General features: G+C 39.0%; 1 protein-coding gene across 2 annotated transcripts in view; it reads right to left on the bottom strand.

The window, feature by feature from the left end:
- The window catches only part of LOC104593334 (sister chromatid cohesion 1 protein 4-like), a 69,200-nt gene extending 57,644 nt beyond the window's left edge, over positions 1–11,556 (bottom strand). The window contains exon 1 of one of the 2 annotated variants that reach the window (XM_010253090.3): positions 10,870–11,556. In XM_010253090.3, the coding sequence (XP_010251392.1) occupies positions 10,870–10,993 (124 nt within the window). In that variant the 5' untranslated portion in view covers positions 10,994–11,556. The remainder of the gene's footprint in view (positions 1–10,869) is intronic. The other variant, XM_088891334.1, reaches the window with a different exon arrangement.
- Between the last annotated feature and the right edge of the window lie 2,361 nt (positions 11,557–13,917).

The raw sequence follows: 13,917 nt of genomic DNA, 5'->3' as shown, positions 1-13,917 counted from the left end.
GTTCAACCATTAAAACAGGGGGGCGTGACACCACGTGACTCTTTAAGTGGTCACGTGGGACGAAAAGAAGGGCCCAATCGAGTGGATCCCAGTTAAGGTGGGCCGGGAAAGGATTCTCAAGTAAAGGAGTTGGGCTACTATAGTCTTGAGCCCAAGGCCCATTATAAGACAGATGAGCCGAGGGACACGTTAAGTAAACACGTGACTGGGAGGAGGGATGAGTTGATAGACGAGATAAAGCGTCTATCTTCTTCAACCCCGAACCCTTCCTCTCAACCGAACAGATCAGGCGCAAAAAAGTCTCAAGACTCGCAGTCTCGAAGCTCTCTACAGTGGGTCCCTTCCAACCTGGCGAACCGTCTCTCACCAGATAGGCGCAACCCGAGATACCTAAAGCCCAGTGATGAGAACAGAACAGGGCCTGAAGATTGGTTGAGTGAACAAAACAGCAATGACGATTCTGATAGAGATGAAACGCTAAGTCTGGGAAGTTTGTCTCCGAAAAGCAACAAGGATCTTCTTGAAACAGAAAGTTTGTATACAGAGTTGTTGTTTTTAGAGGAAGAGACTGAAGAGGCAGGTGGCGGAAAGACTAGGATTGGTGAAGAAATTGGTTCTAAAGTTGTGAAAACTCCTCCTCCCTTCGTCGAGGGAGCTGACCCAGAGTCTAATGAATTACAGGATGTTGGTGGAGAGGGACAAGAATCGGCCGTGAGGATGGATGCGGGTATTCCAGTGTCGGAAACACAGAGAAAGGTTTTCCAAGTGGGTAGGTCGTCAGGAAGTGATTCTTTCACCATGTCTACTTCACAACCTTGTCCAAAAAGGGGAATGGCTTCAAAACCATTTGTCGACTATCAGCAAGTCATTTCCAGTGATTCTAGTCCTACCCCCGTTCTTTCAGGTATGGGTGTCAATTCTGTTTTAGGTACTGACTTGTTTGCTATGCCTGTAACAGATATCCCAACTTCCCATCCAAGAGTTTCTGATGCAAGAGAGAGGGTGATATCTGTTTTAGGTACTGACTTGTTTGCTATGCCTGTAACAGATATCCCAGCTTCCCATCCAAGAGTTTCTGATGCAAGAGAGAGGGTGATAGTGGAAGGAGGAGAGAGGGTGTTGGAAGGAAGTAGTAAGGGGGAGGCGGATAGAATTTGGGAGATGATCTGTATAATGATGGAGGAACAAAATAAAAAGGAAGGACTCGTAGAAGGATGTTGTAGCCAAAATAAGTGTGAGAAGGGTAAAATTCTTTCTCAAACATTGGCTGGAAAGGATGGAGAAATTGGGAAGGGGGGGAAAAGAGGAACAAATAAGAAAAAAAGATCTGAAGTGGAAAGGCTAATTTCAGACATTGAGGGGGATTTAGAATTCAGTGGTAGAGGGGATAGGAGGAAGGGCCTAAAATGAGGAGAATATGGCCTCTTATTGGGTTCCTTTGCTATTCTGTATCGATGAAAAATATTAGTTGGAATGTAAGAGGGTTAGGGAGTGCAAGGAAGAGAAGGGCGATCAAAGAAATACTCTGAAGAGAAAAACCTGATATTGTGCTGTTACAAGAATCCAAACTGATGGAATTAGATGGGAGATGGGTTAGGAGTTTTTGGAGGTCTAGAGGTTTAGGTTGGAACTCGTCTCCTTCTTGGGGAGCTTCGGGGGGGATTGTAACACTGTGGAGGGAGGATGTGGTGGAAGTAGTGGAAGAATTGATAGGCAGATTCTCAGTTTCTATTAAGTGCAATAATGTAGAAAATGGGTGTGTATGGGTCTTAACCAATGTTTATGGCCCTAATTCCTATAGAGAGAGGAATGAGATGTGGGAGGAACTATATGCAATCAAGGGGCTATGGGATGGTCCTTGGTGCTTGGGCGGGGATTTTAACGTCATTAGATTCTCTGATGAAACCAGTAATCCCCAATAGGTAATCTCAACAAGCATGAAAAAATTTAATGGTTTTATTGAAGATTGTGAACTAAAGGAAATACCTCTGTTGCAAGCCAATTACACATGGTCCAACCTTCAAGAAACCCCTTTGTGCTCGAAGTTGGATAGATTCCTTTTTAACCTTGCCTGGGAGAATAGTTTGGAAAACTTGGTTGCTAGGGCATTACCCAAGGTCACCTCCGATCACTGTCCTATCCAAATAGGAACTGAGTCTTTTCCTATAGGACCCAAACCTTTTAGATTCGAAAATATGTGGCTTACCCATCCAGATTTTGTGAAAAAAGTGAAGGAGTGGTGGGGTGAGTAGGAGAGGGGGGTAAGATGGAAGGGGATCAAGTTCCATAAGAAATTAAAAAGGTTGAGAGCTAAAATAAAAGAGTGGAATAGAGATCAGTTTGGTAGAATTGAGGAGCAAAAATTGGGCCTAATCTCTCGAATAGAGAATTTGGATGTAAAGGAATCTCACATTGGGCTGACCGAGGAAGACAGAGTGCTAAGGAGACAATTAAAAAAGGAGTTGGCAGAAGTGTTATTGAGGGAGGAAATCAGTTGGAGACAAAAATCTAGACACAAGTGGATTAAGGAAGGCGATGGGAACACTAGATTCTTCCATGATTTGGCAAATGGGAGACGAAGAAAGAATTTTGTGACCAAGCTAAAGATAGGAGAGGAGGTGATTACCAACCAGGATGACATAGCCAGAAAATTTGTGGACCACTTCAAATCGATTTATAGAAGGCCTTTGAGTGAGAAAACAGTCATGGAAAGGGTGGATTGGCCAAGAATTGATGAAGAAATGGCAAGGTGGCTAGAAAGGGATTTCGAGCAAGAAGAGATTAAGAAAGCTGTCTTTCAAATGGATAGATCCAAGGCTCCAGGTCCAGATGGCTTTACAATGGGTTTTTATCAAGACTGTTGGGAGGTGTTGAAAGAGGATATAGCTGAAGTCTTTAAGGAATTTGCAGACAATCACACTATAAGTCCTGGAATTAATGCCACCTTTTTGGCCTTGATACCTAAGAAGAATGATGCCAACCACCCAAAAGATTATAGGCCTATTAGTCTGGTGACAAGCATCTATAAAAATCTGGCTAAAGTGCTCTCATTGAGGATTAAAACAGTCCTCCCTACCATCATTAGTGAAACTCAGGGGACTTTCATTCAAGGGCGACAAATAACAGATCAGATTCTAATTGCGAATGAGTGTGTGGAGGAAATGAAAAGGTCTAGAAGGAAATGATTCATTTGTAAATTGGATCTTGAAAAGGCCTATGATTTGGTGGACTGGGAGTTTCTGTTAGAGGTTATGCGAAATGGTGGATTTGGGGATAAGTGGTGTAGTTGGATCTTTGGGTGTATCAGTACTTGTCACTACTCTATTCTGGTAAATGGTACAGTGAAGGATTTTTTTCCAGCTTGCAGGGGTGTCAGGCAAGGGGATCCACTTTCACCCTTCCTTTTTACCTTAGTAGCTGATGGGATTAGTAGGATCATTACTAAGGCTGACAACGAAGATGCCATTAGGGGTTGGAGAATAGGGAGACACCAAGTCCCCGTCACCCACCTTCAGTTTGCAGACAACCTAATGATTTTTTGTGAAGGAGGTCTTAGTGAAAAGGTAGCAAACCTAAAGGAGCTAATAAAAGGATTTGAAAGTGTTTCTAATTTGAGAATAAATCTGGAAAAGAGTTGCGTAGCAGGTATAAATTTGGAGGTAGGGGAGGTCGAGGCTATTGCGGAGTGTCTTGAGTGTTCCACCTCTGCTTGGCCTATGTCATATTTAGGGCTTCCTTTAGGGGCAAATCCTAGGGAGAGTAGATTTTGGACCCCAGTGTTAGAAAAGTTTGAGAAGAGATTAGTCCCTTGGAAGAGGAACTATATCTCCTTAGGAGGAAGAATTACCCTAATAAGAGCTACCTTGGCTAACTTACCTACCTATTATTTATTTGTCTTTAGGATACCAGTTAGAGAAGCTAGGAAGCTGGAGAAGTTGATGAGAGAGTTCTTATGGGAGCCGGGACAAGAGAGAAAGGATCATTTGGTTAATTGGGAAATTGTCTGCAGAAGTAAAGAAGAGGGGGGTTTGGGAATTGGGAGGGTAACTAGAAAGAATCAAGCTCTGTTAGGGAAATGGTTGTGGAGATGGCCTTTGGAAAGAGAGAGATTGTGGCATGAGGTGGTGGGAAGCATTCATGGGAGGTCAGAGAATGGATGGGATGCTGGTGTATCGAGGCAAGCTAACCAAGCAACACCTTGAAAGGCTATTCACAACACCCTTCCTCAATTCCTCAATTTTATCAGGTACGAAGTTTGTTCTGGCAACTCTATCCTTTTTTGGGAGGATATTTGGGTAGGAGACTCACCGTTAAAGGATTTGTTCCCTTCGCTTTTTTCTATTTCTTTGTACAAAAAAGATGTGGTCTCAAAATTTGTCTCACCTTTGGGAACACCCTTAGATCCTACCTGGGACTTTGGGTTTCGTAGAGGACTTAGGGATGCTGAAATTGAGTCTCTTTCTTTGTTGCTTGGGTGTCTCAATCAGGTTTGTCTGGATCCCTCCAAGCCAGATAAGAGGGTTTGGACTCCTAGACCCAATGGAACATTCACTTGTGCTTCTTTTTTCAAGTCCATCTCTCAACTTCCTACTCACCAACCCTTTCCGTCAAAAGAAATTTGGTGTAAGCCAGTCCCCCCAAAAATTATGGCTTTTTGTTGGGAAGTTTTCCATGGGAAAATAAACACTTTAGACAACCTACAAAAGAGAAGACCTTTTCTCTGTATTTCTCCTAATTGGTGTATCCTCTGTAGAGCTCACGGTGAGGATTGTTACCATTTATTAGTATCTTGTCCCTTTTTTGCAGACCTTTGGGCTTGGCTACTTTCGTTGTTTGGGGGTAATTGGAGTCTACTAGCAGAAGTTCACATGCTCTTCAACCACTCTACCTTTTATTGGCCTACAAAAATAGGGAGAATTATGTGGAGATGTGCTCGTGCTGCCTTGACTTGGACTCTTTGGGTGGAAAGGAATCTCAGAATTTTTCAAGATAAGGAAAGGAACAGCCAAGATTTGAAAGACTGTGTGTTAAACAGGGCAATACATTGGCTGAAGACCTTGGAAATCTTTCATAATTTCTACTTTAATGACATTTGGAGAAATTGGTCAGCAGTAGAGCAAGGTGTTCATCTTTAAAGGCCAAATCAATTACAAGCTGGTCTCCTCCACCCGAAGGCTCAATTAAGTTGAACTTTGACGGAAGCAACATGGGTAATCCAGGATTATCTGGAGTGGGGGTGCTTTGAGAAATGAGAGGGGAGAGATTTTGTTGCTCTACTCAGGTCCTTTGGGAATTGGGAATTCCATCAGGGCAGAACTTTTAGCTGTTGTACAAGGGGTCCAATTTACAAACCAGTTGGGGGTACAACATCTAATAATCAAGGGGGTTTCCAAAGTGGTGGTGGGTTGGTTAAAAAATTCTGAAGAGGCTATGTGGCGATACAAGAATGAAATGAAAAAATTTAGTTGGTTGACAAGGAATATGTTGGTCAATGTACAGTGGGTGGGGAGATCAGCAAATACCTTGTCAGATGTGTTAGCTAAGCAAGGGGTAAATAGGGAAGAATTATTTTGAGCTCAGTTGTGATTCTTGTTTTTCCTTCCTAGTTTACTTGTAAGTTTCAAGGAGGGGCTGCAGCTCGCGCCTCTCGTTGGGATGATGTATGAACTCACTCTAATTTGCTCATGAATCAATAAACTTATTATTATTCATCAAAAAACTAAGCAGGCTAATTGTGAGTTGAATGACAGGCAGATACATATTGAAAAACTAGTTGTTGATACATTATGAATGGTCCCAAAATGACTAGTCAATGATTTGATAACATTAATATACAGAAGACCAGAATTAGGGAAACAACTTTAAAAACTATCATCATGGAAATATGTTCCCTTATACTTCACAAAGGGTTTCATATCCAATCTGTATCCTTGCCTTACATGTTATATATAAGTAGCATAGGCTGATAGGCATGGGAGGCTCAATCTATGATAATTTGTCTCTGGTTAGAAGTTTTGTTGTCTTTGTTAGTGTAGGGGTATTTCTATCTTTATACTTATGTTGAGGTTGTTGATCTGTAATATTATATTAGAACTAGTGTCCCTCACTTAAATAAGGGCACATGTGTCTTTTCCATTCTATTAATAATATAAAAACATGTATGGCCGAATGGGAGAGTTACTTTACCCTAATTCGAACCAGACTTTTCTTCTCTCTTTTTCTCCCCCTTTCTCTCTTTCTTCCCTCTTTCTTCCTCTTTCTTCTTGATTGTTATCAGACTAACAGAACTCAAAGGCAAACCGAATTATAACATGGTATCAGAGCCCAACTAAGCAACTCGGATCTGCCCAAATTTCTGTTCTGTGCGCACTCAATCTAGGGTTTTCCCTTGATTTCTCTACCATCGATTGGAGATAAGGGAAAGGGCTGAAAAGGAGTGGTCGCCCTCTTCCCTTGGAGGTTTCTATGCCTCCAGCTGTGTCTTGTGTGGTCGGTTGCTGTGGTTTCTAAGAAGCCCTCCCCTAATCGATGAAGAGAAGAAGGCTAATTCGTGTGGTGCAGTGGGTGTCTTGTGTGGACTGATTTTCTTCTCGTGTGGTTTGTCTTTCAAGTGATGAGGTAAGAGATTTCTGTGCATATTTTCTATTATAAATCAAATAGGAATTATGTTTCAAATCGTATGATGGAATTTCAGACTGTAGTGTACTAGAGTTTATGCTGTTTTATTGTGTGATTCGAAGGAGGAGTGGTGCTCATATAGTGGTGAGATTTCAGGTAGTCGTAGGGTAGGGTTTGTGGTGTAAAGAGTGCATCTTCAGCAATAACAAGTGTTGAAACCAGTGTGATCAAACAGTGTGCAGTGTACCGATTTCAGTGATAACAAAATTCAGCAATGGGAGATAACAGTGATAGCAAATCTAATGTGATGATACCTACTGACTACCTGAATGTTCAAATGACCTCCATTAAACTGAATGGAGAGAATTATGTACCTTGGGCTAAATCTATAGAAGTTTTTCTGAAGGCAAAGAAGAAGGTGAAACACATAAGGGAGGAGAAACCCTCCACTGATTCTCATGAGTATGAAGACTAGGAACAAGAGGATGCACAGATTATCACGTGGTTATGGAATAGTATGGAACCCAAGATTAGTGTAAATTTCATGTTTCTTGACACTGCCAAAGATGTGTGGGACCATGCTAAGAAGTTGTATTCTGGTCAAGACAATACAACCAGAGTATATCAGCTGTATCAGAAATACTTTAATCTGCAACAGGGCAATCAGAGTCTTGAGGAATACTATGCTAATATGAGAAACATCCGTAATGAGTTGAATGTTTATCACCCCCTCACTTTTGATGTCAAAATTCAGCAACAACAAAGAGAACAGCTTGACGTGACTCGATTTTTGGTGGGGCTGAAATCTGAGTATGAACCAGTACGGGCTCAGATACTAGGAGGGTCAGCTCTCCCTTCTTTAGAAGAGGTGTTTGCTCGACTTCGGAGGACTTTTATTGGAGAGGCAAGGGCTTCATCCTGGGAAGCAGTCTGTCGGTTGTAAGTGGGTTTATACTGTTAAGTATTTGATTGATGGTAGTGTTGAGCGCCTAAAAGCTCGATTGGTTGCAAAAGGGTACTCCCAAACCTATGGTATTGACTACACACAGACCTTCTCCCCAGTTGCTAAGATAGGGTCGGTTCGTGCTGTGATCTCTCTTGCAGCTATGTATGATTGGCCCCTATATCAGCTTGATATAAAAATGCCTTTTTGCATGGTGATTTGCTCGAGGAGGTCTACATGGAGCAACCACCAGGGTTTGTTGCTCAGGGGGAGGATGGTAAGGTATGCAGAATCAAGAAGGCTATATATGGGCTTAAACAGTCTCTTCGAACATGGTTTGGTAGGTTCAGTGAGGTGGTAAAGAAGTTTGGTATGAAATAGTGCCAAGTTGATCATTTCGTCTTCAATCATGACTCTCCGACAGGAAAAATACTATTGATGGTGTATGTAGATGATATTGTTATTACCGGGAATGATAAAATGGGCATTGACAGGTTGAAGACTTTTCTACAGGAACATTTTCAAACAAAGGACCTTGGTAAATTGAAATATTTCTTGGGGATAGAAGTAGCAACGTCTAAGCACAGTATTAATTTGTGTCAGAGGAAATATGTGCTTGATTTGCTGGAGGAAACAGGTTCGTTAGGTGCTAAACCAGCTGAAACACCTATGGAAACAAATACTAAGTTGAGTAGTGATATGGGTGAAGTGTTTGAAGACCCTGGTAGATACCGACGACTTGTAGGTAAACTAAACTACCTAACCATTACTCGGCCAGATATTTCATTTACAGTTAGTGTGGTAAGTCAGTTCATGCAGAAACCTCTGGTTCCTCATTGGAATGCGGTTCTATGAATTGTGAGGTATTTAAAAGGGGCCCCTGGTCATGGTTTGATATACAAAAGTGGTGGAACACTTGAAATAGAAGGGTATACTGATGCTGACTGGGTTGGTTCTATGTCTGATAGGCGGTCTACCACAGGTTATTGCACTTTTCTGGGGGTAATATGGTGATATGGAAAAGTAAGAAGCAGGCAGTCGTGGCAAAAAGCAGTGCAGAGGCAGAATATAGAGCTATGGCACATACTACTTGTGAATTAGTGTGGCTAAGGAACCTTCTACAGGAGATAGGATACAACATTAATACTCCAATGAAGCTCTATTGTGACAATCAGGTTGACTGTCACTTTGTGAGAGAGAAGGTGCTGAATGGAGTGATAGACACTGCATACGTTAATACAGGGAACCAGTGGACAGACTTATTTACAAAAAGGGTTGAGTCGGGAAAGAGTGGACTACATATGTAACATGCTGGGATTATATGATATATACTCACCAGCTTTAGGAGGAGTGTTAGTGTAGGGGTATTTCTATCTTTATACTTATGTTGAGGTTGTTGATCTATAATATTATATTAGAACTAGTGTCCCTCACTTAAATAAGGGACATGTGTCTTTTCCATTCTATTAATAATATAAAAACATGTCTGGCCAAATGGGAGAGTTACTTTACCCTAATTCGAACCAGACTTTTCTTCTCTCTTTTTCTACTCCTTTCTCTCTCTCTTTCTTCCCTCTTTCTTCCTCTTTCTTCTTGACTATTATCAGACTAACAGAACTCAAAAGCAGGCCGAATTATAACAATCTTTTTTGTAACTTTCACTTTTATCTAACTCTGGACATAGTTATCCTTTCAATTAAAGAAGTCAATACTTAAAATTAAGTAGAGTAAGAATAAGAACAATTGTTTTATTTTTGGTGGGGGCATTAAGACAAATTAAGAAATTTGTGGATTTAAGGAGGCAATATTGACAATATGAACACTCAAAAATCCTAAAATCCTTCAAGTATAGCAATTTGAATTCCTCACTTTGGTAGAATTTGGAAGCCTTTAGAATTGCATTTCCGCTTTTATAAGACAAACACTTTTTAGAAGGTTTCTTTTTTTTTCATTTACACTGTTTAGAAATACATAGATAAGGCTAAAGCATTCGGTTTAACAATTGTTTTATTTTTGGTGGGGGCATTAAGACAGATTAAGAAATTTGTGGATTTAAGGAGGCAATATTGACAATATGAACACTCAAAAATCCTAAAATCCTTCAAGTATAGCAATTTGAATTCCTCACTTTGGTAGAATTTGGAAGCCTTTAGAATTGCATTTCCGCTTTTATAAGACAAACACTTTTTAGAAGGTTTCTTTTTTTTCATTTACACTGTTTAGAAATACATAGATAAGGCTAAAGCATTCGGTTTTTTTTTTTTGAAGATAAAAGATAATTTTTTTGAAAATGACTACTGTGGGTTCAGATTTATTCTCCTTGCATGTCCTAGTAAAATATTTTTACATAGTAAACTATAATTTTTTGTCCTTTTTCTGTAATTGGTAACCCTTCATGATTTACTTATTTAGAAAATAAAAAATTATAGACAAACATGTTAAGGATCCATCAAGTTTAGGTTGGTATATAAGCACCTAATCCTAATTTTCTGCTTATATTACAATTGATCCCAAAACAACTGACCCCTATTCACTCTTTTTTGGCCAGCCCAACAGCCAAACTATTTGCAGATCTTTTAACACATGTGAATGTGGTAATTAACTTCTATGCCAAGCTTCTTACTTCTCTCATAACATGTTGATATTGTCAGAGAGTCAGAGACCTTGATTGTTGCTTCTCAAACATCCCACTACCACCTTCAAACCTTACCTTACGGCTTAGATTTCCGCTATTGTAAAATTCTCATGGCCTACTAGTCCCAAGCACATGGCTAATAGTCAACTATAATATTTTGATTGCACAGCAATGCATCCTTGTTGATTTTCCATGTATATAATATCTTGTACTACAATTTCTTTCCAAAAATTCAACTGTCAAATTCTATTTTATCTTCTCTATTCAAAAGTATGTGTTCCTAAAAACTGTCCTGCAGATGCCAGTACGCCACAGAGATGCATTTTGATGAAACCAGGTGAAGGCACTAATTCAATATTTAATAATGAAATATCATCTTATATTTTAAGTGATAATTAAAAAAAATGACTTGTGCATTTACTAGCTTATAACTATACACCTTATCCGGAGGAGTCCAGATTAGCCGTTTATGTTTTAGTACTATAAACCTGAGAGAGTTTATATCTTTAAATCCCAACTTGACGCTGGTTTCACACAATTCTACTCGAAGCCTTAAAAAGAAAAGGAAGAGTAAACTAAACTCATAACCTCACAAATTTCTCATTGTTGGGCAAAGGAAAAAGAAGAAAACAAAGGTAAGCAGTTAAAGCACAAAATTTGGGATGATACTAACCTACTGAAACACCAATATCAGTATCAGCAACCTGGTTCTTTCGAAGTTTCCTCTCCAAGTGTGCAGCAATCCATATTGTACCAAGCGGCCCTTTCTTCGCCAAAATAAATTGCGAATAAAACATCTTTGCAGCTGGCAGAGAAAATCTAAAAGCCCATCCAAAGCTTCAATTTCCCAGAAACCCCAAATTCCACCCCACCTTCTTCTTCCACTCAGTCCTTGTAATCACAAGCTTCAAAAATGGAAAATTCTTAACAAACACCAAACCCTAGAGATCCCAAGCTCTTACATCACCATAACTTCCAACAAGTCCAAAATCAGTAAAAATAGTCGAAATAAAACCAGAAATCTCTGCAAATTCAGCATTTCCAACCATAGAACCAAGCCCCACCGTTTTACACAGTCGAACCTCCAAAGGTGCAGCTAAAGCGTTAACAAATTCCCTCAAGCTTGAGCACACAAAACCCTAATATTATTCAACGAGCTCCATTTCCAGAGAACCTAAACTAACCAGAGCTGAAGAATACGCTGTAGAAATAGAACCAGAATCTTCGAAGTGTCCGTACCGAGTCGAGATTAGGAGCTTAGAACCGAGTTGAAGCCACAAGGAGGCTGAAGAATAAAACTCTGCAAGAGAGAGAGAGAGTATGGAGCGCGTTTGTTTTCTTGTCCGAGATGAAAATTCTAAATAAATCTTAGGATATACTAATATACTTATAAATCGGATATTTAAATTTTCGAAATATTTTTGCGGCGAGGCTCCAATATATCGCGCTTTTTTTGCCGTTGAATTTTGAACGTTGCCACTTTCCACTTGCCACTCACTCAACGAGTGCGCACTGCGCACCACTCATCTTTATGATTGTGTACATCTTGCCATTTGTTTACTGTTTACGCAGTTGACGTAAGATCGGAATAAATGATGAGACCCACTAAAAAAATTGTTTCAAATAATCTCAAGTAGATCGGTACATGAACAGTTGTGCTACAGGACCTTAACCATTGGATCGGAATCATTTTCCGCACCCCACATATTAACTCAACTCTGCACGTTTGGTGGAGCCCAGTTATCACCGACCTGGCCCCGCTGGTAGTTTATGGAGCAGAGATTTTTAAGACCCGTTTGGCAGGGCTGAGCAGCTAAACCGGTTCAACAATACAGCTCTGGAGCTCCGGCCCGCTAGAACTCTACCCACAATACATTATCCTGTGCATCGCGAATATTTTCTTTCAGGTTATGTTTGGTTTGAAGGAAAGATAGGGAAAGGAAGATAAATACAGGAAAACCTAAGGTTTTTTTACCTTTTTTCTTTCTTTCTTTCCATTTTCCTTCAAACCAAACATAGCCTCAATGATGACTTACAGCAGATTTTGTGACGCAAACGGATCTAACAAGACTCATATATATCAAACCGGCTATATCCGAATCCAATCGGAAAATACAAATCATGGATCCGTTTCAATCGGATTTTATAGATGTCGATTCAAATTAAAATCAATTAGAGATGTCGGATATCAAAATCTGATTAGATGTAATTCAATTTCTTCAAATTTTAATGTATTATTAAAAGGAAAAAAACCCAATCCAAAAACCCGATCACGGGTATCCAAATCCAATAAAATAAGATCGATTTTGAATTCAAATCAGATCTGATCCATTTGCACCTCTGGTTAGAGTGTATAATTGGTCAGTTTGGTCAAAATCAATGACCTAACCAACTATTCAATTTGACCATTTTTCCCAATCGAAATGACATAACCAAATTCATTTCGATTTTAATAATTAATGAACAATTAATTATTAGTTTTTAGTTTAGGTTTTAATGAATAATTAAGACAACTACACCCATTTAATTAACAATTTAATTACTAGTTATTAAAGCAACTACACCCATTATTCACAAGCAATAAATGAATAATTAATAATTAGTCAGGGTTTTAATACTTTAGTTGTTTAGAGTCTTTAGACAACTTAATTAAGGGAAAAATCTATATTAGTACCATGTACTTTGGATCTAGTGTCAATTTGGTCTTTCGAACTTTGTACAAATCTAATACTTAAACTTTCAAAATATATCAATTTAGTATAAAACTGTTAACAATGGTTAAATGGCATATAAAAGGATACAAATACCTTTTGAATGTCTTCTAATTTTCTTTATCAACCATTAGAACTAGTTCTACTCCTTTTACTTTTCCAAATGGATCAAAACTCATATCCCATTGTCGAACTCGTGTCCTTTAAAGCAAAAACCCAATCATGGAAATAAACAATGAACTACGGAGACAAATTAAATGTCTATCCAAACACAATATGCGCCAAATGGAGAACAAGGTATCTAATTAACATAATTGACATAGTGAGATGCGAGAACAACACGCCATCAAAAGTCAGAAGTTGAGACAGTTAAATAATATAAGATATTGTTCTAACCTAAGCTTAATACTTAAGGAAAGCAGACATAAGTAGATGGGTGTAACGGAAAAAGAATTCCAAAATAGAATTGGATCACAAATTATTGATGGTTATCGCAAAGAAACCACCATTGAAAAACGAAAATAAAGATTAAATCAAGGGGCATTTTAGAAGAAAAAAATACTCAAAAATCAAAGAAAAATCTTAAAAGTATGTGTTTATTGTAACCTAGCATTTTTGTTTCTACAATTAAGGAATAATAATAAAAGCTATTGGAAAATTGAGGTCACTAAAACTTGGAGGAGAAGTTCGAAGGTGTGCCCGAAGACATAGTCTTTAGAATGTTATTTGCCCTTATTTGATTTTACTGAGTTTGTTGTTGGGTTACAGGCAAATTCTTTTCCATGATACAACAAAGCTTTGGGCAAGAATCTGCAACCAGTAAAGTTAAAGAGTCTCTGAATAAACCTTATGTGATATAGTAGTAGATCAAATTGAGAGAGACAAAAGTGATTTTCGAAAAACTTGTGTGTATTTTCTTGATTCACGCTCCTTAAATAATTACCAAATAATCATGGACCAGTGGAAGGTGTTTATTTAAAAAAAAGGCTCATTGAATAATAACAATTTCA

This window comes from Nelumbo nucifera, chromosome 7, assembly GCF_055504915.1.
Source record: "Nelumbo nucifera cultivar China Antique chromosome 7, China Antique-T2T, whole genome shotgun sequence".
Classification (NCBI taxonomy): Eukaryota; Viridiplantae; Streptophyta; class Magnoliopsida; order Proteales; family Nelumbonaceae; genus Nelumbo; species Nelumbo nucifera.
This window is presented reverse-complemented; position numbering and strand designations above follow the sequence as displayed.